General features: G+C 37.2%; 2 protein-coding genes across 2 annotated transcripts; one reads left to right on the forward strand and one right to left on the reverse strand.

Annotated features, from left to right (window-relative positions):
• Positions 1–1,056: 1,056 nt before the first annotated feature.
• On the reverse strand, positions 1,057–5,257 carry LOC134527839 (cuticle protein 76-like). The gene is made up of 2 exons (XM_063360832.1): positions 5,042–5,257; positions 1,057–1,527 (listed from the first exon to the last, which is right to left on the reverse strand). The coding sequence occupies exons 1-2, from the start codon at positions 5,255–5,257 to the stop codon at positions 1,057–1,059; spliced, it is 687 nt and encodes a 228-aa protein (XP_063216902.1).
• A 652-nt stretch (positions 5,258–5,909) lies between these two features.
• LOC134527899 (cuticle protein 76-like) lies at positions 5,910–20,455 on the forward strand. Its single transcript, XM_063360951.1, has 3 exons — positions 5,910–5,973; positions 10,898–11,032; positions 19,890–20,455. The coding sequence occupies exons 1-3, from the start codon at positions 5,910–5,912 to the stop codon at positions 20,453–20,455; spliced, it is 765 nt and encodes a 254-aa protein (XP_063217021.1).
• The last annotated feature ends 4,264 nt before the right edge of the window (positions 20,456–24,719 follow it).

Here is a 24,719-nt window from a genome sequence, read left to right on the forward strand (position 1 = left end):
GGTATTGATCCGTTCGATTTTTTTTTCTTCAATCAAGGCACGGAAGTGGCTACCAAATGCTGACATACATAGTTTTACTTCTTGTTAATGTTTAGAGTGGTTATTTTTCATTTAATATTATTTTAATTAAGTTAATATGTATCGAACCAAATGCAGGCAGTGTCACTGCATAAACTTTTTATTATATCCTTCTACTTGTCAGGAAAAATAATTTCTTGTAATTAATGTTATTAGTATAAAATATTAATGTAAAATAAATTATCATTAGTAGGTTTTTTTTGAGTATGCATCATTTAATATGAAATAAAATGACATTTATTGTACGGATACTAGATTTTTGCCTTTTTTAGTAAATTAAATGTCAGTGTTTGTAATCAAGGTTTAAAACGTAATTTATATATTCTAGCCTGGATGGATATTAACACAGTTTACACATAGATTTGCTCTCAGAAAGTAATTACAATTTCATTAAAAAATATAATCCTACTTTCGTTATCAAAATGTGTACCTGTATTGAAAGTAAGAGATACAATAGGCATATTTCAAGTATCACAGGATAAATTAAGCGTTTGTGAAGATGAATATGCTCGATAAGTTTCCTGAAATCGAACGAACCATTAGATAGAAACACCGGTGAAACTTCCAACTTTAAGCTTGAGAAACTAATTTTTTTAAAAGCTTTCTTAGAAAGTCTTTATAATAATTAATAGGATACGAATATTTTATGTATAGCAGAATGTAACATATAGTTTTACCAAGACGTAGTTTTAAAATAAGTCCATAGTTATGTCTGTGAACCGTTAATTTCTTATAATGCCACGAATACTTCACAGTTCACATCATAACATAACTTAAACTATATCTAGACTACTTTTGACAAGTCATGCATAATAAATAAGAGAAAATGTGCAAACATATAATTTATTGTTGCAATAAATTATTACAATAAATATGTACAATCATGATTAATGAGAAAGGAGGAGGAAGGCGAAGAATGCGTCGTGCGTGCGTAGGAGAAAGAGGAGAGATAAAGGGGTGTTGAAAGATGGGCGATGTCTAGTAGGCGTAGTGGATGCCGTAGGCATTGGTGTAGGTCATGTGGGAGACGACGGGGGCGGCGGAGTAAGCCACGCCCAGGAGACCAGGGGCGACGGCGCGGGCAGCCAGAGCGGGGGCGGCGTAGGCGCGGGCGGCCAGGGCGGGGGCGGCGTACGCTCCGTAGGCGGGCGCGTGGTAGGCGGCGCCGTAGGCCAGGGCGTCGTTGCTGACACGCACGTCGGACTTGGAGACGCTGGAATAGGGCGTGTCGATGGTCTTGGAGTAGGTGGACACCTGTCCCAGGTTGCCGGGCGTCCTCAGGATGTTGGAGTGCTGGGAGGTGATGGCGGCGGGGGCGGCGAGACCGTGCGCGTAGGCGGGGGCGGCGTAGCCACCGTAGCCGTAGGCGGGTGCGCCGTAGGCAGCCACGGCGGGGGCGCCCAGGTAGCCGGCCTTAGCCACGGCCACGACGACGGCGAGGACGATGAACTGCGCATCAAGACAACTCCGTTGTTAGGTTACTTAAATAAAGTCAGCACGTCTTTTGAACTAACCATTCTTATTTATTTTAATAGCAGAGTTATCATCTGTTTACCAAGATGAGACTCTTATATTATGAATAACTAAAACTAACAAATAATTAATAGGTAACCCCTACTGTTAACGTTTACTAGAGTAAACGGATTTTCGATTTCACTGTATTTGTTGTCATTTCAGACAATGTATTTGGAGACTATGAACCCAATCGAACATTCATACCGTAAACCCCTAGCGTCCACAAGTATTGTAGACAAAACGTTTTAAAACTATTCAGGCCAAGTAACAAGCATTGACGAAAATATTTTTTGTGGACTTATAATTATTGTCAATTTTTCACAGTGTTACTTAAAAACATTATTTTTGACTTATTAAAAGTCCGTTAGAAAGTACAATAAAGATTGTTGAAAATAATTACTTTGCGGTCATACCAGAGGTTTTCTGTAAGAGATATAATCAACCTATTAATAATGCTAAATATAATTAAACAATTAAAAATACGTTACTTAACTCGCAACTCATAATTCATTTCAAGAAAAACAGTTCAAAAATAAGTTGGCAATAAAATTAGAAAAATATATTAAGGTAAGACAAAGTTTTTTCTCTTTTGTCCTATTTATCGTTTGTCGCATCACTTTAGTTACAAAAAAATATTTCGCACATAACGCACTGTTTGAGAAAATACAATTTATTAAGTTTTATTGGATAGGAAGTTTTTATATTAAATGAATTTTCTTTTCTGTAATGCATTATTCGAGGTCACAAGACGGACAATAGTTGAATATTAGGTGAGTTTGTAATGGGTATATTTTTTTAAATAAGCTCTTAGAAATTTCATATCTACAGGAGTGAGAAACATTCAAGTTCAGCAACTGTTTTAAAAATAATAAACTTAAAAATTTTCGAAGTATATGATTTGTCACCATACAGTAGTAGAAAAATATTCTCTTTTATAGAGACAAAACTATAATTAAAGTAAATTAAATATAGTTAATTTTCCCCTCTGATATTCACGATTAATTACTTTTCGTGAATAAGTAGGACTGTTTATAGTACACATGTTAAAATGTTGGGAGAGCTTTACCCAACAGGGAATCGAATCAGAGCCTCAGCGTGGTGATTTGGACGTAACTTTGGCCTCGGAGGTTCTTTCCATCAAATATACCCTCCCCCCACCGCCAAAATCTTCGTCGGAACAAATGTGGATTATTTGAAGATGCCACGACTGTAACGATACATTAGATTTGGACAACGGAGCGTGAAAAATAAGTCTTATATTTTTTTAAAATATGTGTCAGCACATCTCTAAATAATATAATTAAATGAATGATTCACACGTTGCTTAAATATCCAGGGTCCAGAAAAAGCAGACATAAAATGTTGTGTTAAAAATCATTGTTTTTACGTTAAACACGGATCGCATATAAGTAAGTTGCAAGAACACGTTTTAAAGATGTCACAACATGATATAGATACACCCAATTCACTGTAGTCGTGAAAATTAAAATTCAACGAGTTTGTTTGGAAATCTTATTATTTTATTAAACTTAAAGTCAATGAATTCTATATTTTACAGCTATAACATTGTTTAGTTATTATTTTAAGAAGCTACTTAAGTGTTAACAGTACGCCGGAGGTTATGGAGAGAACATCTACATGGACAGAAGAGAAAGAGAATTCTAACCAACGTCCCCAAAGTCAGAAGTTAAAATTCTTGGAAGTTTTGAATCCGAGAGCAAGATATTCATTAAAAAAAGTGAGCAGTCTTTCAGTACGCGCCAGATATGTGTAACATCTACCTAGGTTACGAGCGAATGCATGTGTTCTAATATTGAAATACACTTAAAATATGAAACTCGGACACTGAATTTAACGCAGAATTCTTTAACTATCGAATAATTATATCTTTAGAACGAAATTTTAAAACTATATAATGAAACGACTACAATAAAAGCGAAAAAAAAAAAAAACTTGAAAAATATTAAACCCCAGCCGGTTTTGGAGCTGATTTTAAACAACGATTTTTTTTTAAATACTACCCATCTCGAAAAACTAATTAAACAGTACCTGTTAATTAACTCTTAATACAATCAAATTTCCCTTTGTCTTTGTAAACTTTGGTTCGCAAAATCCGCCACAGATGGCAGTATCGTGGTAACACATTTCCGTCCCTTGACTTCCGGTTCAATTCACGAAATTACTCCTCCAAAATGTCGCATGTCGAGGGCTAAGATGTCACACATAAAAGAAACATGCCATGTCAAGCTGAAGCTGACATTACATCCACAAAAGAGAAACGGAAGTGCCTGGTCGGCCGACTTCTGGAGCGTAGTCGACTGCACGCCGGTTTACAATGTGAAGGACTCTGGGTTCGAGTCCCGGGTAAGGCATGAGCGTAAATTGTATTGAAATTCGTCACAAAATATGTTTATATTGTCTACCGCAAGCGCCCAAGTAAAATGTTCCATAAGTTTTGAAGACAAAACGTTTAAAGAATATTCAGACCAAGTAACAAGCCTTTTTTTAGCTTTTAATTTATTATTTAAGAAAACCTTATTTTAAAGAGTTTTTCTTGAAATAGATAATGAGTTGCGAGTTATGTATCGGAGTTTTAATCGTTTACTTATATTAAATATTTTTAATTGGTTGTTTATATCTATTACAAAAAATCTGGCATACCACAAAGTAAATTTTTTTCACATTCTTTACTAAACTATCTAAAGGTTATTGATAAATTAAAAATAATGTTATGAAGTAACACTGTGAAAATATTTACACCAAATAAAATACGTAAATAAAATAATCAAACAAAAACTGTTTCATAAAACAAAGAAATTTCAATTAAAACAACCTTAATGAAAATTTACCAAGCCAGGAGTGGACCGTTTCTTGTCACGTGTGCTCTAAGTGCCTAGCGGCAGTTTTCTCTTCGATGCACATACATCACTCGCCTCCCGAAACAATTGGTGCCCATTGTCTGCTCATTGTCAGAGTCTGTGGTGTGTCATTAGGTATAGAATAACTCTTCATAATTGCAGCGTACGTTAAAAGGTGCACATTCAAACAGCGGTTTCAAACGAATCGTGTAGTCTATGCAGCCAAGCAAGCACACGTATGACTTAACGATATTCTCCAGTTAGTTCTTACGTTGCTATTGATAAACAAGCTGTATAGTATTAATACAGCTGCATTGAAACCGCAAACATTGGTTTGGTGTTTGTGCGTTCAGTGAACAAACAATATACGAAGTTTGGGTGCAGGTGATGAGACATTAGCGTAGCGTTGCGATTTAAAACTGGGTATCATCCGTAAGACTAATTTCCGTCCGCACGGAAGCAGCTATGGCGAGAATCCATATTCAGGCATTTTCAAACACATTTCGAATTCTGTAATTTACTTTCAGTAAGTTGGCTGGCGTAGTGCTAAGCCACCTGGTGCCATTCGGACGATCGCGTTTCAAAGTCACCAAGCTCTGCAACTGTCTTCGGAATCCGATCACGCGAGCATTTCTGTTCACGACGGGCGACAGGTCCTCGGTCGCCGCGCACGCCGAGACCCCGAGCTCGGCACGACTCACGACCTGGGGTCGAGGTGAGACTGGTTCCGAGACGTCGGTCTTCGAGCTCCACGTCGTGTGAAGCCTTCCCGAGATCATACGACCGCTGCGAACCTCGAGTTTCATTTCTTTATTCAACCAACGAGAGCAGTTTTGGAAAAATTTAAAAAAAGACAAACTAGTTATTCAAGTCAGAAATTATAACACTTGCTTGTACAAACTAAAGCCTTTCACTGGAAGGGAAATTAAATATATTTTAAAACTATTATGATATGTTATTTATCTTCCTGTCGTCTTGGTTACCTAAAATATATTTGTATTCTTGTCATAATTTTGGAAGAGCTGTAAGGAAATTAAAACCTAGTTGATACGAACAATGTTTATGTCTGTATACTGTGTTATCACAATATTTGTCAGAGTTAAAATATTTTTGATCGTATGATTGTGTGAACAGTGTTTTTCTTGTGTAATTGTATGTTTTATGTGTTGAATTTATATGTTTTTTTATCAATGGCCACATAAAACTAACTAAATAAATAAAACTACTAGGAAACAAATTCTGAAAAGGAAGAAAACAGTACACGGATGTTGGCTATATGAATTCGAAGGTGAATATAGGGCAATGCCCGGAATAAAGATTACAGCGGGTTCCGAACGCTTGGTATTCTACTCGGGTGACGACCGAGATTGGCTTCGAAAACCTTCGACGACCTTCCGCGGTGTCCGCCGAAGAGACTAGTTCCTGGGTGGCCGCGCCGCCGTCATGCTTACCTTGTACATGGCTGCGTTTGGCTCGCTGGCTCTCTCGTGGGACAGTGATGCCGGCGTCGCCGCCTCCGCCGGTATATATAGTTCCCGCGCCCTTTTGCCGCGAGGACACGGCGTCTCCCCCTCCCCCCTGCGGCGACCTCGCGCCTCGGGCGAGCCCCCTGAGCCACGCTGTCGCAAGCCGCGGCAGCCTCGGATCAAGCACGTGGACCGATGCCCCCCCTCCTCCCTCCCGCTGATTCTCGCAACTTGGCAGCACGACATTACCCCCTCCGCCTAACCCCGCTAACCCCTCCCCCCGTGGCCCGGCGTCTAATCACCCGGATCACAATCCTCCAGTCAGCGGCGCCGAGCGTTTCGGCCACGTGGCCCCAGGGGGGAAAAACTTCATAAGTAGGACTTCAATTCGCTCCATCACGCACAGATACCTCACCCACCCATTTGGATTTTTTTTTTTACACTTCGTAATTACAGATTTCTTTTGTAAATGTTTCTACATAAGATAGGTTTCTACTCGTTACGTAGCTAGTGGGGTATCATGACGTTGACAAATAATATTTCTAAACCATGGATACTTGTCGAAATTTTTAAAAACCGCAAATAAACACGTTATATAGTACTGATGCCCGACAAATACAATATTTTTACGTGAAAACCTGGCATTGTTGTAACGTCAGTCCGATAGATGGCAGACGGTATGCCCAGTATGAACAATGTATCCGATTAATACATGTGGTACCAACATTATGACAACGAAAATAACAAATAACATTCTTTTCTTTTAGAAAAACGGTTTTAAAACCATATTTATATAGTTACAACTTTTGCCGCTAGGTTTATCATCACTCTCTAAACTGTGTTGTTAGGATGGACGAGATCTCCTGGGGAGGGGGGCAGGGGGGCTTGGGTCCCCCTGGGATTTAGCAGCCCTCACTGGGGGGCTCACTTGCGCTTGCGAAATCGTTATAAATTAAAACGTTAAAACTATGTTTTATTAAAAATATTTAAAGTCTCCTGCTTGTTGCATGCATATAGGCCAAAATGTGGGTAGTACGCAACATACGAGCACCTTTTCCAGAGATGACGTGTGTCGGTTAAAACCCGCGCGCTAAACTCTCGGGCCACGCGACCTCCACCCCCCCTCCCGCGAATTTCCACGGAACCCCCTTGCAAATCCTACAGGTTGGCGCCCCTGGTTGTTAATTAAGTCAGGTATTAGTCCTCAGTGTATTTGATGCAACCTCACCCTTGTAATGGAATTATACAATTTTTATATTACGATTTTTATTTTTTACGGACATTACACAAAAAATAAATGTCTATCGTAGCTCACTTTTTAAAAATTATATGTAAGATGGTATTATTCAACTTCTGGAAAGTTATTTCCTTTTTATTTTACATGAGCGTCTGCAGCTGAGGTAACAGTTACACTGAGCCGCGAACGTTGACCTCAACAAGTGTCGTCAAGCCAGAAAAACATGTGTGCGAGTCTTTCAGTATTTGTCAGAAACGTGTAACCTCGCTAACAAGCAAATTTATGTGTTTTCATGTTGCAAATACACTTATAACATTAAACGGAAACACGAAATTTAGCGCAGAATTCTTTGACATAATACTGAGCGTGATAAATATACAAACATGAGGTTTTCAACTACATTTATTGACGCGGATCACAGGTTGTTTCCGGAACTGCCGCTAGAATCAGCTGCCTGAGCAGCTACCGCGACTCTTGAATCATTTGATTAAAACACGGATATTTTAGACTAATGAAACGGCTCCAATAAAACCGAAAAAAAAAAGACTTGAAATAATATTAAACCTCGGTTTGGATTGGATTTTCGACAAGGAATTTTATTGAAATACAGTCCAACTTGTTAAAATATATTAGACAGTAAATACTATAAAGTTTCCTTTGGCTTTGTGAAATTTGGTTTCACAACATCCACCACAGATGGCAGCAACGTGGTTACAAATTTACGTTTCATGTGACTTCTGTTCCATTCACGAAATTACTCTTACCCAATACCGTATACCGAGAGCCAAGATGTTACACATCAAAATATTAACTAATAATCTCATACTGCCAGGCCCGTATGTCGGGCATCAATATTAATTTAAAAGTGTCTGAGTCTTCAGGATAATAGCGGACTCTAAATCTCAGGGGAAATCTGACAGGTGCTCATACATTATGAGCACCGGAATTTGACCACGAGTCGTGAGGACGAACCCAACGTTTTTACACACGACAATACACACAGGTACGCATTCTCTTTTGACAGTAAAGTTCCTGGGAGAACATTAGTGCAACGATTTGTAATAATTGCAGGAATTTTGTAACAGTTTCTAAGTAATGTCAGGACTATTTTTAATGCGTGTAAAATTTAAAGTTTGGAGTCCATTTTGTCTTATTTAATATTAAGTATCAGTCATTATTATAGGTGGGTTAAATTTGTCAGGTATTTATCTATGCTAATGAGATGATTATTGGGTGTATATATTTAGAAAAATGTGCTTGTACGTAAGTACGCACGTTTGAAGTAATACTTACGTGGCGTGGTAAAAACCTAACGTTAATTTTGCATGCAAATAAATAATAGATATAAAATAATAAAATGACTGGAGTGATATTATAAATACGGTTAGTACATTTTAAATGACATCATATTTAAGATTAATAATGACTCAGAATTCAATATTTATAGATACACACGCATAAAAATTATGATAAAATTGAGTAAAATAATAGAGAAAAATTTTTATAATAATGAAAATCAACAAATATGTTAAATATTTATTCTAATATAAATTTTTTTATTATTTACTAAATCTAAATGTAATAATTTATAACCCAAATAAATTATACGTATGGAACATAACCTCACATTCGAAAATACACTTGAAAATGTTTATAGACACAATTTATATCACTAATATTCACAATAATGAAATAGTTTTAATTATATGGACCAGTATTTAATATAAATCAATAAAATATAATATTTAAAAGCAAACATAAAAATTACGGATTTTCAAGATGGCGACCGTAACGTAAATTGTAACGGTGGCGTCATAATCCAAAATGGCGGTCATGTTATCCTTATTCTTAGAAATGGCTTTTCGGAGGTTTTAGAGATGGATACTTAAGCCTCTTTTAGGACATTGTGACCTTTCTAAGACAAAAAAGTATTTTGAGGTTTTTCTAAATCCTAATTTTTTAATTGCGGAATTTTTTGAGAATTTTTGGCGGGATTTTTTTTTTCTAAAAAATGGCAATTTTGGTTAATTTTGGTGATTTTTTCCTAAATTTTGGCTAATTTTTCTAATTTTGAAGGTCAATGGTCAAGGTCAAAGTCAAAAGTCAAGGTCATCCAAGATGGCCGCCATGACGTCAGAATCCAAGATGTCGGACCGACTCACGGCTCCACCTAAAAAACCCTGTACACACAGCTCCACACCCAGAACCCGTGTCCCAGCTAATACTTTTCTATACTACTAATGCGCTTAAAACAGCGTATGCCCTATGGCCTATACGAATCTTTTATTTCCTGTTGATAGCTGACGTGCTAAACAATGTAACATTTAGTCGCCTCTTGTACTAAGTGATTTTAATTTTATTTTAGACACAAGGAAGCAAGCTATGTATATATATAATTTGATGAGGGACAGAAAATAATACGGCTGTTAGCTATGCTAAAAATTAAAAATAAAAGTAATAAACAGTTGAAGGCACACTACAAATGTGAAAGTGTACCCAAACTTTAAACGAAATTTAGTTTTTCAGCATGAAGATTTTCCAAGTAAATAATAATTTTTGAAGTTTAGTTTTGTAATATTTCCGTTTTGCTTTCCTTCGTGCGGCACGACACGGCGTGATTACAAACAGAATCTACCTCTGCAGCCGACCTCCGTAGCGTAGTCGGATGCACACCAGCTTACGGTGCGAGGGGTTTTGGGTTTGTGTCCCGGGTAAGGCATGGGTGTTAATCTACGTACAGCAAGTTGATTGATGATATTATAATACATGGCTTCGATTAAGAAAGAAATGACCTTATGGCCATTAGCGCACAGCTGTAGGCCACACAGCATATAAAAAAATACTTTTTGCAGACAGTTGGGGCGCGTATTTTATTTTGTCGTGTTGACGTCACGCGAACCTTATATTTTCCATTGGCTACTGACGTGTCGTGTCGTGTCGTGCCCGTTGTGGTATTGTGACACCAGCTTTAATTTCTGAACTATTCAGGGAAAACTGGTTATGTTGTGTTTTATTTATTTGTGACAGAATAGTTTTTTATAAGAAATTAGAAAAAAATGGTGAAACATGGTGACGTCAAAATACACCACAAGGCGTCAAGAATAAATTGTAAGGTAAAGAAACTTGGTTTTTAATAGGGTATATATAGGATATATATAGGATATATATATATATATATATATATATATATATAGGGGCTAAACAGTTTTATTAATATTAATGCTTAGGAAATAGTGTTTTCCCACCTGAAACCAGTTGGGGGTACACCAGTAAGTATGGTCGCCCCTGAGCTGGCTTTGTACCTGGAGGTTCCGGGTTTGGGTCCAGAGATTTACTACGGGCCAGATTACATCTCAATAGACATTGCACGATTAGCTATCCGGAGTTAACAAGCCTTCGTAGATCAATAAAAAAATAAAGATTTCTGAAAAAGCAATGTACGCTGCGCAATCGACTAGGTGACCATGTCATAAATAAGTTACTTTTGCTGTACCAAGAGCATCATCGAATTTGTTTTGAATGTGATAATTTAGAACATATTTACAGTCCCGTGTTATTGAGAAGTACTTAATACGTAATAATTTACCTAGGTTATACTAAATTACTGTTGTAACCGAGTTGAAACTGGAAGCATTGGCCCCAGAGCTAGAAGTCAGATCGCTGAACAAACGGTTATTCGACTCTTTACCTTCTTACTTTGAAGAAGCTTTTTTAAATTTGGACCATATGGGTGGTTGTTACAGGCGGTGGTGCAAATGATTTACGCCCCCGTTGTTCCGGTCACAGTGCTCTGAAGAAGTTCTCTTTTGTGGCTATCTTTCCACGGTTTCTGAAACCATCGTTTGACGGACTGCCATTCTGGTCGCTGCACACAAGTGGTATTTTTCTTCTTTGTCCTTTTTGATGCGTAAACATCTTGACACTCGGTATAGGGCATTTGATGGGAGTAATTTCTGTGAATGGAACGAAAATGCGTAATCACGGTGTTGCCAAATGTGGATGTCTCAGAAATCTCGAAAAGACGGCGGACCCTCGTGATTCAGATATATATATATATATCGTGAACATAGCAGAATTTACACCACGCATAAGTAATAAAAAAATAAAATTCTATGATAGTACAACCACCCTTTTATTTTATGTTATAGTTTATAGTCATTAGAAGAAATAATAATAACTTAAAAAAATACGTTAGAAACTTGGCATTAAAACCCTTAGTTAACATTGACACATAGAGATGGCGCAGAGTTCCTCATACTGTAGAGACACAACAAATTGTTAGCCTACATACGTATATTTGACGCCACGAAAAATAAAATAATTTCGTGATGAAATTTGTATTGTTAAATCTTAAATTTTGTATTAACTCAATAAGTTAAATGTTTGTTTGTAGGAAGTATTTACAGACTTATTTATGTTGTTTAAGGAGAAAAAAAACGAATACATATATTTAGTGATAAAATATGGGTTTTAAAATGTTTCAGGTTAATATTTTAGTAATGCCACAGAAGCATAACTTCTAACGTGTACACAATCCTTTTTTTGTTTTGTTTTGAGAAATCAGTAGTACCATCTTGTTAAACAGAATCATTATGTTTTCAAAAATATTTTTTTTACCGTTTACCTCTAAGACGAATACTTAAAATATTAAAGTCATTTTATGATTTAAAAATAACTCCTTCTCTAAAGTGTACCCAGAAACAAAAAGGGTATAAGTGCATCCAATAATATCAACGAACCAAAGAATCACTCCAGTGAAAAAGTGATATAAGTTCTTATTTTTAACAACCAATAGTGTCATGCTGTTAAACATAAATACAGTTAAATTTTAAAAAGGAAAAAAGGTCATTTTTCTCCTAAAACGAATAATTTAGATGATAAGAACACTTAAAGGTTTTGACGGCTTTTGGAATATGTTCGAGTAATATATAGGTAAATTAATAATGCAAGTTATGGTTTTATATAGAACAAATGTGTGAGATTGTATAGGTATATATTTATCAACTAAGAATTTAACACCCCACAATAAAGACAGTTTGTAGCTTGTTCCCAAGTAAGATGTTCGACTTTGCACGTTTAGAGTGTTTAAGCGTTGTTGGTATTTTATAGTAGGTTTAGTGTTTTCTTTGCTCTCGTTATACGGCATTTGGTGGGAGTAATTTCGTGAATGCGACGGACATGTGTAACAGGAAGTAGGAAGAAGCGCGCGCAATTCAATTTTTCTCAGCGGCCTACAGTTGACGCATGTGCTGCAGAGTTTCAGCGAGAGCAAACATTTACATGGCGTTTGTGAAGAGAGTGAGAAATTGAGAAAGAGAAATAAGTCACAACTGTTTACCTTCGTTCCGCTAACAGTAGCCTTGAACAGCGCGATGCATTGTGAAATAATATAATATAAATTCAATAATTTTATGTGTTGTATTAAATTACGTGTTGTGTTAACACATAATTTTTGATACGAAAGGTTAAATGATACACTTCACTGAAGAGTAGGTACTGAAACACTAGCTCACTATTTTTTTTTCCGGTGTTCTTTATCGGAGCTAAAAACTCATCCAGACAAAAAATACCACTTACAACCATTTTGAAAAACGAGAGCTATTACGTCGCCACCTGGCAGAAGACACAAGCACGCTAGCACAGACATCGTTGCATTGGGCGTTAGTGCCAGTTTGACTTGGTGTTATAGAAGTGAAATCACCTTAATTCTAGTTTAAAGTTCACGGTTTGAAATTTCACGTGGAGCAAAGGATTAGTTAATTTTTCAGCCACCGCTCACAATATTTTTCGGCATAAGGCTAAGACTTAAATATAATCTAAAAAAAATATACCGTGTCCCTATTTCAGCATATTCTAGCACAGCGTCTTTTTATGTCCTTTTCTATTTCCCTAATACCTGGATTAAGATCCCGATTAGTGATCGGGCCTGAAGGATAACTGACACTATTATTTCCACACCGCAGACAACCGGTTGAAGTTTGACCTCAAACTAAAATTGTCATTCCACAATCGGTAGACAGTCTCGCTGGTAGCTCGTTGAGAAGCGTTTCATATATCAAAGGGAGAGGAGAGGGGTTGGATAAATTTCAACGTCTCGGATTTATTTTTTTAATTTTCAGCGCAAGTTGGACACATTTCAGACCAACATTCACTCAACAGTGTAACTATAAATACACTTTCGATTCCTCTTCCCTGATGGCCACAGGCGGGCAATTATTTGTTAATATTATTACTAATGGGGAAAATAGGTACGTAAGGATAGCCCAATTAATGTTTATACATTTTAATTTTACTACTAATATTAACATTAGGTACTTATTAAAAAACCATACTAATGTCTGTTCACAAACCACTCGCACTTAAAAAAAAAGTCTGTACACAAATCACTAAATATCTACCCAGTCCACAGTTCGCATTACTCACCGGAGCTAGGCTCAACAATGGGTCGCTCCTCACCTCGCGCCTGTCCACACACACAGTCCCGCGCCACTCGGTCTCACTCGCACGGTCCCGTCGCTACGCGTATGCGCCACTCGCCGAACTCGCACTTCACTCAACTCGCCTGTTGGAACTCTCGGAACTCCCGCGGAGGCCGGCGTCGCCGCTTTTATACCCTTGGCAGTCTTTCTGGAACCGACTGGAGTGGTTGTGGCGTGTCGCGTCATCCCGGGCCGAACCGACGCTCGAAGCATCCAGAATAGCGACGCGTTCATAACAGCGCCGAGGAAGAAGGGAGTGTTTGCTGGGGGAGGGGGAGGGGGGGGGGGTTTGTGAGACCCGGATGCCCTATTCCCCCAACGGTACGCGCGCATGACGTCAGTGGCCGTGCGGGCCCACCAGGCGCCCGGGTACCTGGCGCACGTCGCAGCCTTATCTCCTGCGTTCGTAACAATATCAAAACGTAACATCTCCAAATCTTAAGAAGCTCTTATCTATGCCCTGTAATGCCAAATAAAATTTAGGTAACATCAAATAAAATAATAGTGTATACCGTAATCCACTATACCGGGAGAGTAGGGATTGGTCCCATTTGTTAATCAACAATTCTCTTTAAACTGCAGTGTTAGCTATTCAATGTGAATTAAAATTTTTTAAGTGAATTTAAAGTGTTACTTTGTAACCTCTAGAACACGAAAGAGTCTTAAGATATGATCATGAGTTTACGTATTGTGACTCTAATTCAATCACGATATGAACTGAACACGTAATAAGCAAAAATTAAATACCGCAATGTTTTTTTTTACTTTATCTTAAATGAATGAACTCCCTCACTATGTGTCAAAGGAATGAGTAGGTTGGTTTACAAATGATGATAAATACAGCTAAAAAATGTGGGGCTCAAACCCACACCCTGAGGCTTGCATGTTATGTACGTGACTGATACGTCAACGAGGATGACTTCTCTTAATCGTTTGTGTAGTTTCAGTCATGGGGGAGGAACTCTAATTGCCGAGACTAAGACCTAGTTTTTTGAAGTATTTTTGATTCATCCTCTAGAAAGTAGTTTTCATAATACTCGTATATTACCAACTTAGCTATACTGATTGTGATGTCTAATGCATAAGCTATTATTAGGAAAACAAACCAGTTAAAAATTAATTCACTTCATTTTGGTAGCGTGGCATACCAGATATGTTGCATCTCCGACTCATTTACATAGAACATGCCCTTTCTTTTTTTTTATTACGAAACACCATTAAGTGTTTATCGCTCAGTTTAAATATCTGTTATGAACCTCCCATCAACGTAATTTTTGCTAGTAGTTGTAGACACACCCAACAGATAGTGTCACATGTCACGCTAAACATGGTTTCAGTTTCCACTGTAAGAGTCGCACTTCTATATCTCCCTCATTGTTCTGTGTTTTCAATGCTTGGTGTCGTGTCACGGCGAAGGGAAGCCTTCTTTTAACAGACGAGAGAGCCAAAACGCGAAGTTCCCCGAAGTTCATGTTTTTTTTTTCGTATCTTTAATGTAGCTATCCTAACCAAATCAACGGTCCACAATGTTTTAAAGTATTTATAATGTAGCTAACCTAACCTAATTGACCATTAGTATCCTTTTATCAACACCACCATATTTATTTACAATGAACAAAAAAAAAAAAAACCGAAGATGCACGATCGGCGGTTTGGCTCTCTCGTCTATGAAAAGAAGGCTTCCACACGGCGATTGCAGCGCTAACATCTGGACACTGATTGGAGGAACCATCCAGCATGGGGCTGGAGCTATTTGGCGTGCTGGCCTGATAATCGCTGGCAGATCGCGGATTTTACCCACAGGGGACGTGAGGCAATCACGGTCGCGCCCGTCGAACGAGGCAAGCTGACGAACCGGTTTCACGAACTCACTACTTACCAGACGTGTTACAAGTTCCTGAAACAAAAATCTGGCACATTGCACGCAATAACTCAAGCGGGTTTCCTAACTACTAGTTTATTAAAAGAATCTCTTCGTTAAAAAAATGTAAATGAACGTTTGGTATTTCTGTTGAATTATCAGTTTAATTTTTTTACCTAGAATGGAGCTGAAGCATTACTAATGGTTTACAAAAGCACATGAAATATCTTATATCTCAAGCCATCAATATATACTTTCGAGACAACCCCAGTTTGAGACCTCAGCATATATTCCATGGAAACCGAAGTTATATAATTTGATAGTATTTTACGTTACACGGTTACGTATAGAGTCTCCAAGGTTAGCGCTCACGACCTATTGGACACTTCTTCATTACAGATACCTTCCATTAAGTCTAGTTATACAAATTATACATTAACATTCTGAAATTACTTCAGACCATAACATAACAGTGGGATCAACAGAGTTTAGAAGGGTCCACGATGCACATAAGACTGTGACTACTATCTTACAAGGCATGAACTATGCACTAGTGATAATCAAACACCATATACCTAAAATTGGAGATTTGTTTTGCAACTGGATTTCAAGTACAAATAAACAATTAAAACACAATAAATATTCACTGGAAGGATTTGGAGAACATTCATATTTTATTTATGTAACAAGTATTTCTGTTACACTTGTACGTGATACGTGACAATATTTTCACTGTATGTTCCACTTGTCAAACATTAATATACAAGGCAAAATCTTTCAAAGAAATGTTCCTCTAGCTGAAAGGGAAGTTATTTACTTTTATATAGTTTTGGGAAATGAAAATTTATCATAACAATATGGCAAATTTCTTAAAGATTCAACTTAAAAGAATACAGGAAGAATATTACGGATTAGTCTTTACTGTTTACATTATTTTTTCACATCCATATTTAAAATGGTAAAATAACAACTTTTTATTTCAAAACTTGCAAAAATAATTTAGGCAACATGTTCGTTTATTTAAAATTATAGTTTGTGACGTCATATTTTAATAGCCGGAGACATTTGGAAAGCATATTGAACTTCTTAAATTTGGAATCTTGTCTGAAGTTCAACTCAATGGTTCGTTATGCTCCACGAACAGAGTTACCGGAAAATTATGTAATATATTGAAAGACTAAAACTAATACTAATTTTTTTAAATAATCGATTGAACAAGTATAATTTATTCCTGATATTGCACAGGACTCAACAACATTAGATGTACACATTTAGTTATTGTCAGTGTCAATATTTTATTTATTTAACTGTAAATGGGTGACTGTTTATTAGTGTCATGTTGTGCTTATGTGTTATATGACTATAGAGCGTAAATCAAGTTGTATATCATAGTGTCTATACCATATTTGTTCTTGTCATACTCCACCAATAATGTACCGAATGTTATTTCACGCTCGCAAATCATTTATTGAGGTAAAATATTATATTGAATTACACTGACTTAATACATATATCTTGTTACAATACTGAATTGGCATAACTTGAGCTACGCACAAACTATTTTTTTTCCAGATAATATATAACATACTGTTCGAACAAAACTAGTAAACAGATTAAAAAATAAGAATATATACATTTATTTAGTGTAAGATAAGTAATACAGTAAATATAGTAAATTATATTAGGTACAAATTTATATTACTCTAAAAATACCCGCGTTAAAAGGCGTTTCACCTTAACGGTGTCCAAACTTAAGGCGGTATCATTTAAACCTCTCAGTTCTTTGTTTTTGGTGTTTTTTAACGAAGAAAAAATTGAAGGAATGTTTGATCGATAGTCCTCGATTGGTCTAAAACAGTATTTATAATGGTTTGCTGACCTCCGTCGCGTAGTCGGATTTACATCGGCTTATGATGTGATGAGTTCTGGGTTCGAGTCCCGGGTAATTCATGGGTGTAAACTTTGGACTGCTTGAAAAATATTCTTGAGATAAAGATAACTGTGAAAAGAATAATGAATCTGAAGCTGGTTGCTGACGAAAGTCGTGGACCATTAATTAATAAAAGAAATTGTATGTACTAATCCAGGGCGCTATTCGAATAGAATTGGTGCATTCAAAATTATACTAAATAAAAAAAAATAAGGGTTGCTCTTTATTGATGCAGCCTTAACTGAATTATCCCTTAACATAAAAACTGAATTTATTGAGTCAAAATTATTTATATTATATATATTATATTATATATAATACAAATTATACATCATGGTGTATCAAAAATAAATACATTTCGGCGGTCATATATTTAGGAGCAACTTGTAACTTGTATCTACGTATTGTTAAATTCACGTATAGTTAATACACATAAAATTTTTAGACAGCATTTGGCTGGCTCGGCTACCGACTACCGCCACATGTCTACTGAAGGATGCAACACAAGCCCTTGAGAGGCCCCAAGGATGCAGTGAGGATGCGAGAAACTCATCCTTTCATGAAATGTGCGCCAGTGAATTCATAAGCGTTCTTTGAAACTGTTCGAAAGGTCAACAACAATGAAAGACATACTTTAAGATGTACCGCGGCTTTAGCTATTGTATCAAGAAATAACTGTTTCTACGTGTTCACTTCTTAACCTATTAATTTCAACCACCTTATGTTATTTATTTATAAAAGGAGCTTTATAAATAAAGATTTTTAAAATTTAATTAAATCATAAATTTAATTTTTTTAAACAATAAAAAATTCAATAAGTCATAATAGTGTGAGTTGAAGCTGTATTTTTTTTGGCACTTTTCGGGACAAAACACATAATTTCGTGCTAGGTTCACCGCGGAAATGACCTGCAGGGAGGTGGCCAGGGGCATAGCACGTTTGGAAGCCCCTTCGAGAAGGTGTTCGGCAACAGCATGTGCACGTGCTTGCAGTCTGGTCCGGCCAATGCAGCACTGGGGAAGCCTACAACTCACGTAGTTTCGGTTCCCTACCACGTTTGTATAACTTCGGATTTCTCTCAAAAATTGAAATTTAAAAAAATCGAAGGGTTAGGTTAGGTCAGTCACAACATGCTTGTTTTCATTGGAAACTCCTGATTTAGCGGCTGAAGTGGCGTTAATACCAAAACGCAAAACTTCGGAAATCTTCGGAAATTCTTCCAGGGAACCGAAACTACGTGAGTTGTAGGCTTCCCGCAGCACTGCGCGAAACACGTGACACCCGGAAGGCAAGCGGGTGTGCGTGTGTGTGTGTTTGCATGTGTGTTGGCAGGCGTGGACAGACACACTCCAGGCCGCCCGGCGGTGCAATAGAGGGGGTGGCAGGGCTGGTATAAATACTGCGATTCCGCGCCGTGTCTCCACAGCGAGCTTTCACCGACTACAGCAGACATGTTCAAGGTAGGTTCAGGCCGGGGTTGGCTGCTCATTCCTGCCATATACAACACATTCTTACACTATAATTTTTTTTTGTAAATTGAACAGAAATAAATGTTCGAGTAAAATTACAGATATTTGTAAATTTATACAATTATATGAGAACAACCGTATCACTACAAAATAATGTTCACAGTAATATTGGGGTCAAATTCTTTCACAAGCATTTATTCTTTGTGTTGTTCCAGAACCGGCAATAGTTAAGCTATTTGTAAATTTTCCCTGGATAGTATTTCATTATCAAAAGTGCAAATAAATAAGCATAAAAAAGTTAAATTATTGAATATTAAATGATCTTTTCCAATGGTTTAAACAAATTATGCTCGAATGAAACATCAATTAAAATATAATATTATGCACACTATTTTCGTAATAAATACACAGTATTATCTCGTAAAAATTGAGCATAACCACAGCCATATGTTGTAGAAATGTACAACACATTTCTTGTAATATTTCAAACTATTTCTTGGCAACTGGTATCCAAAGGAATCTTTTGCAAAAGTACAGGGAAGTTTTTATCTGTGAACTATTATTTTTAAAATAATTTATATCTAAATGTTTACATTGTAAAATCAACAAATATCACTGCAAAAGATCATATTTTAGCAAGAGATCTTCATAATAAAAAATAAAATTACTGATGGCAATATATGAGAAATTAAATTAAACCTTCCTTCTTCAAAATAATGGTACGCTAAAGTTTGACATATTTAAGATCCAAAACAGTATTATTGTTCACCGGAATCTTTTGTGACGTAGGACGCATTGAACACAAGACACGGAATATACACCCACCTGTTTTTATTTTATGGCAAAAAAACTGAAAGTGGGTTTCATATTTTTTTTTTGCAGTTAGAAATCAATGGCACATATTTTAAACATAAATATATATTTGACAAAAATAATTGCACTCAAATAGTCCTACAATTATATGGGGAAGATTGGAAACAGAATTGGCTCAATCAGGAACAATATCAAGGTTCTTTCATGTAAAATTTCTATTTTTTTGTAACGGATTCTTTGCTTTCCAGTTCATCGTCCTCGCCGTCGTCGTGGCCGTGGCTAAGGCCGGCTACCTGGGCGCCCCCGCCGTGGCTGCCTACGGCGCACCCGCCTACGGCTACGGTGGCTACGCCGCCCCCGCCTACGCGCACGGTGGCTACGCCTCCCCCGCCATCACCTCCCAGCACTCCAACATCCTGAGGACGCCCGGCAACCTGGGACAGGTGTCCACCTACTCCAAGACCATCGACACGCCCTACTCCAGCGTCTCCAAGTCCGACGTGCGCGTCAGCAACGACGCCCTGGCCTACGGCGCCGCCTACCACGCGCCCGCCTACGGAGCGTACGCCGACCCCGCCCTGGCCGCCCACACCTACGCCGCCCCCGCCCTGGCCGCCCACGCCTACGCCGCCCCCGCTCTGGCCGCCCGCGCCGTCGCCCCTGGTCTCCTGGGCGTGGCTTACTCCGCCGCCCCCGTCGTCTCCCACATGACCTACAGCAACGCCTACGGCATCCACTACACCTACTAAGAGTACTACAGTGACTTAGGTCATCTTTCCACAAAGTTCCTTCGGCATTAAACAAATTGTTTCAGCCCGCACCCACTCTTGTTACACCTCATAGTGCTCATGTACCTAAAAAAACAAAATAAAAGAAATACATAAAAAAAATTTTGATTTTGATTTGAACTAACCCCATTGTGAAATTTGATTATCTGTCATTTTTTTGGACAATGCTGAAAATCCAACAGTAGTTTGCCGACATGTGAAGGGTTACAGTTGACCGGATTGTTAACGCATCACACCTGTGTCACGAGACAAGGGTCTAAGTGTCTAGAGCTCACGGTGGGTACCCAAGTGGTTCCAAGTTCTTTTGATATTAGATGTCAAATCATCTAAAACCATCATGTGCATTTCCGCGTGAAGTAAAACACTTCTTTCATCTTCATAGTTGAGTAGTCTGATAGCAAGGAAGCTTGCAGTGGTGGTTTTTTCACCCTACATCAATTTGTTAGTAGTCACAAAACGTAAAGGGTAGCAGGCACTAGACCAAAAGTCATTTGATCGAAATTTCGGAGAAACTATTTTCGGTCTAGTTTCTTTCGGGCTTCTGCTGCGTCCCCAATGTAACTATTTATAGTATAACAATTTTATTCTTATAGGTAACCCAATGAAAGTATACCTAACACAGTTTTAGCTGATTTTAGTCTCATAGGTAGCTCAAAGTATGTATAACACATACAAATATTAGATGTTTAACGCTGGTGATTGAAACAAAAATCATGTGATATTTTGGTGTATTTGAAGGTAGGTAGTTAAAGAGAATAGCAGACTCTAGACAAGTAGGTTGTCGAGGTCAGAGACACTAACTACTACCAGGCTTCTGGGTTAAGGCCCCATTATTGTAATTGGTGATGTGTCCTACGTTTCGGTATGCTTTGTTGCAAACATCTTCAAGTGTCTTCAGTTAATCGCCCTTGAAGATATCTGCAACAAGACCTGCTGAAATGTTGGGCACACCAACATTTTCACAGACGTAGTCTCACCTTAGGAGCCAAGAAGTATGCAGAATAGCAAACATTGTAGAGAAATTAATTTCACAACTAAATTCAAAATAATGCACTGACATATATATAACGTATATTGTCTATATATGTAAGCTATCTAATATTATATCCAGTGACTGGAATAGGTAGAGTTATAGGTAAACTCTTAATAGATAAACGCTACCTATTCCGATCACTGAATAACACATTAAACTTATATTGCTCGTATGAATAAATACATATATAAAAATATTTTTATAAATATAAAAACCTACACCTTTCGTATATCAAAAACGTCTGTAATGATTTGGAGAAAATTTATATCTAGTTAACGTTTTGCTTTCCAAGTTTATCTAAATAGGTGTCTTCCCTGAAAAACCGGGATTTCACAACAACAACAACAACAACAACAGCAAAAGACGCCGAGCCAAGCTCGGTCACCCAGGTACTTTACATTAATCACAGTTAAACTTGTATACTTTGAAACTGTTTAACTTTCATGAAATAAAAAATTATATATGTTGCATACTTTTCGCATAATTAGCTGCCAGGTATTCCCAGAGAATTAATCGTTCACACTTCGTTCTATACGAGCATAACATGCATAGACACCACACATAAATAGCATAGTTTTTAATTTTTGTATAAATTATAGTATTGTAAACACTGCATCATATTCATTGGGTTCATTCTTGCCCCATGAATATTTGTAAATGGCGATGCCAATTTCTCTTAATCCTCTGTCTAATTTCCCATCCCACATTCCTTTTTGTTTGTTAAGAAGCTCTTTCGACGCCCCTGCAATGAAGGCTTGTTAGACTAATGGGTAAAACCAACTTTGGAGAGAGTCATATATATTTTTTTTATTTAGGTAAATAGGCTCACGCCGTGCTATTAACTGTTCAAGAAACCGTGAATGTATACTTTAATAACCGTCGTTGAATACATATTGTAAAAGTTCTTTATGCGTAGTATATCAGACTAAAGGCACTTCTTTACAGGATTTATAAGTAGAAGATTTTAATCTATTCAACAAGACAGGTTTATAAATGTGTTAAAAGCCGCCATGCTAAGTGCATCGTTGTATATATATAAGCATCAAATATTTTAATTTTTCGGCAATTCACTCCATTTCAAAATATTTCCTTTATTAAAAGTGTTTTCAGAAATAAATAGTAGGTATGACTGATTCTTCTATCATATTAAGTATAAAAATGAACTGAAAAAAGGTGAGATTCTGATTAATTAAGCATCATTTGTAGGTTTGTAGGTTTTTGTTAACCATTTCCGTAAACAGGTGAAAATTTTCCACCCTTACAAGAGTGTTATTGGTAAACCTTTATAAAAATAAATAAGTAATTTAGTACGTACTTTAAGTTACTATGACTCACTCTGTTGAATATTTACTATTATGCTCTCATTAACATTACTTGACAATAACTTAACATAGTTATTTCTTATATAATTCACGTTATGACAAGCAAGTTAACATATTTTAACAAATTACCAGCACGTATTAACTGCCACTGAGCTATTCGGAGTGGCTAAAATTGGATATTTTATGTTGTTACTGCGTTAGGAAATGACAACTTCAAAACTTTAATTTCACTTTCCAAATTTAAACGCATGCCTCACATGTATCTGAAAAAATCTTGAAATATATTCCGTTATTATACATTTTTAGGAAACATGCATCTTACTAAAGAAATCGTGCGGATAATTTTTGAGGCCAAGATCATTGTCGACGGAAATAAAAATATTGTTCGCTGTTGTTCCACTCATCAGCCAAAATCACGTGTCGTTAGATCTTGACCAGGTTAGTTTGAAAACAATCGTTTCATAGACCTAGGAAAATTATTGGAACTCCACTATCCTTCGAGACACCCGAACTTAGAATATGTAATATATAAGTTCAGTTTAGACACAAATATCCGAGGTTGATGGTAACTCGGATTACAAAAGAAATCGGATTATACAGAAAAGAGGAAAAAACGGAATTTTTAACTAAATATGTAAAACGAAGTCAAATTTAATGTGTAAATATTAAAATTACATATACATACTAGATACATACATTAACAGTGTTAGAAGAAAGACTCTTTATATATCACTTCCTTCATTTGGCTCAGATACAATTTCGATGATAGCAGAATCAGTCGCTTCAAATTTCTCATCATTGTTCAACCACTCAGCAACTTCACTGACTTCTGTGTTCTCACCACCAGGGATATTTTTTATGATTTATAATAAGGACAAATCATCATCTGGGTCGTCTTGTTCACTTCTAGGTATTAAAATTTTGTTCCAAGATTTGTTCACGGTTTCAACCCTCACTTCATCCCAAGATTCGGTTATCCAATAAACAACATCTTTCTTCGTAGTTTTCTTAAGAAAATTGCTTACTGTCACTTTACCGGGCATGTGTCATTTTGCCTAAAGGCGTTTTGCCTAATTTTAGGCAAAACGCCGTTAGGCAAATCGCCGTTAGACAAACCGCTGATAGGCAAAACGCCGTTAGGTTAGGTAAGGTTAGGTTAGCTTAGGTTAGCGTAGGTTAGGTTAACTTAGGTTATGTTAGCTTAGGTTAGGTTAGGTTAGGTTAACTTAGGTTAGGTTAGCTTAGGTTAGGTTATGTTAGGTTAGCTTAGGTTAGGTTAGGTTAGGCAGAACGCTGTTAGGCAAATCGCCATTAGCAAAATGGCGTTAGGCAATTTGCCGTTAGGCAAAACGCCGTTAGGCATTATGCCGTTAGGCAAGTCGCCGTCAGGCAGAACTCCGTTAGGGAAAACGCCGTTAGGCAAATCGCCATTAGGCAAATCGCCGTTAGGCAAAACGCCGTTAGGCAAATCTCCGTTAGGCAAAACGCCTTTAGGCGAAATGACTTTAGGCAAATCGCCGTAACGAATTCATGTTTAGGCAAACCGCCGTTAGGCAAATCGCCTGTTACTCACTTTACCTTCCGTTGCTTGCATCGTAGAATGTAGCAGACGAAGTCAATTTCTTTAGTTTTTTCATGGTTTCTAATATTCCTTGGTAATTACATGGACTGTATCAGGCTAGTGACGTTTAGCGGCAAAAATAAGCTCGGATTCCGTCACAAGTGATATCTTATTCATCAGAGTGACACCCAGCGTTGTCAAGTGTCAAAACCACTTTCAAAAGAATTTTTTTTTAATATTTTTTTTTTTTGTTTTGGGCACAAACTCTTCAAGAAACCACTTTCTAAAAATAGTTTTGTCCATCCACGC

This window comes from Bacillus rossius, chromosome 1, assembly GCF_032445375.1.
Source record: "Bacillus rossius redtenbacheri isolate Brsri chromosome 1, Brsri_v3, whole genome shotgun sequence".
NCBI lineage: Eukaryota > Metazoa > Arthropoda > Insecta > Phasmatodea > Bacillidae > Bacillus > Bacillus rossius.

Coding starts and splice junctions, on each gene's coding strand:
- LOC134527839 (XM_063360832.1), bottom strand. CDS start 5,257: ATGAAACTCGAGGTTCGCAGCGGTCGTATGATCTCGGGAAGGCTTCAC. Junction 1,528..5,041: donor GAAGACAGTTGCAGAGCTTG/GTGACTTTGAAA, acceptor CTTGATGCGCAG/TTCATCGTCCTCGCCGTCGT.
- LOC134527899 (XM_063360951.1), top strand. CDS start 5,910: ATGGCTGCGTTTGGCTCGCTGGCTCTCTCGTGGGACAGTGATGCCGGC. Junction 5,974..10,897: donor CGGCGTCGCCGCCTCCGCCG/GTATATATAGTT, acceptor TGGTTGTTACAG/GCGGTGGTGCAAATGATTTA. Junction 11,033..19,889: donor CTGGTCGCTGCACACAAGTG/GTATTTTTCTTC, acceptor TGGCTCAATCAG/GAACAATATCAAGGTTCTTT.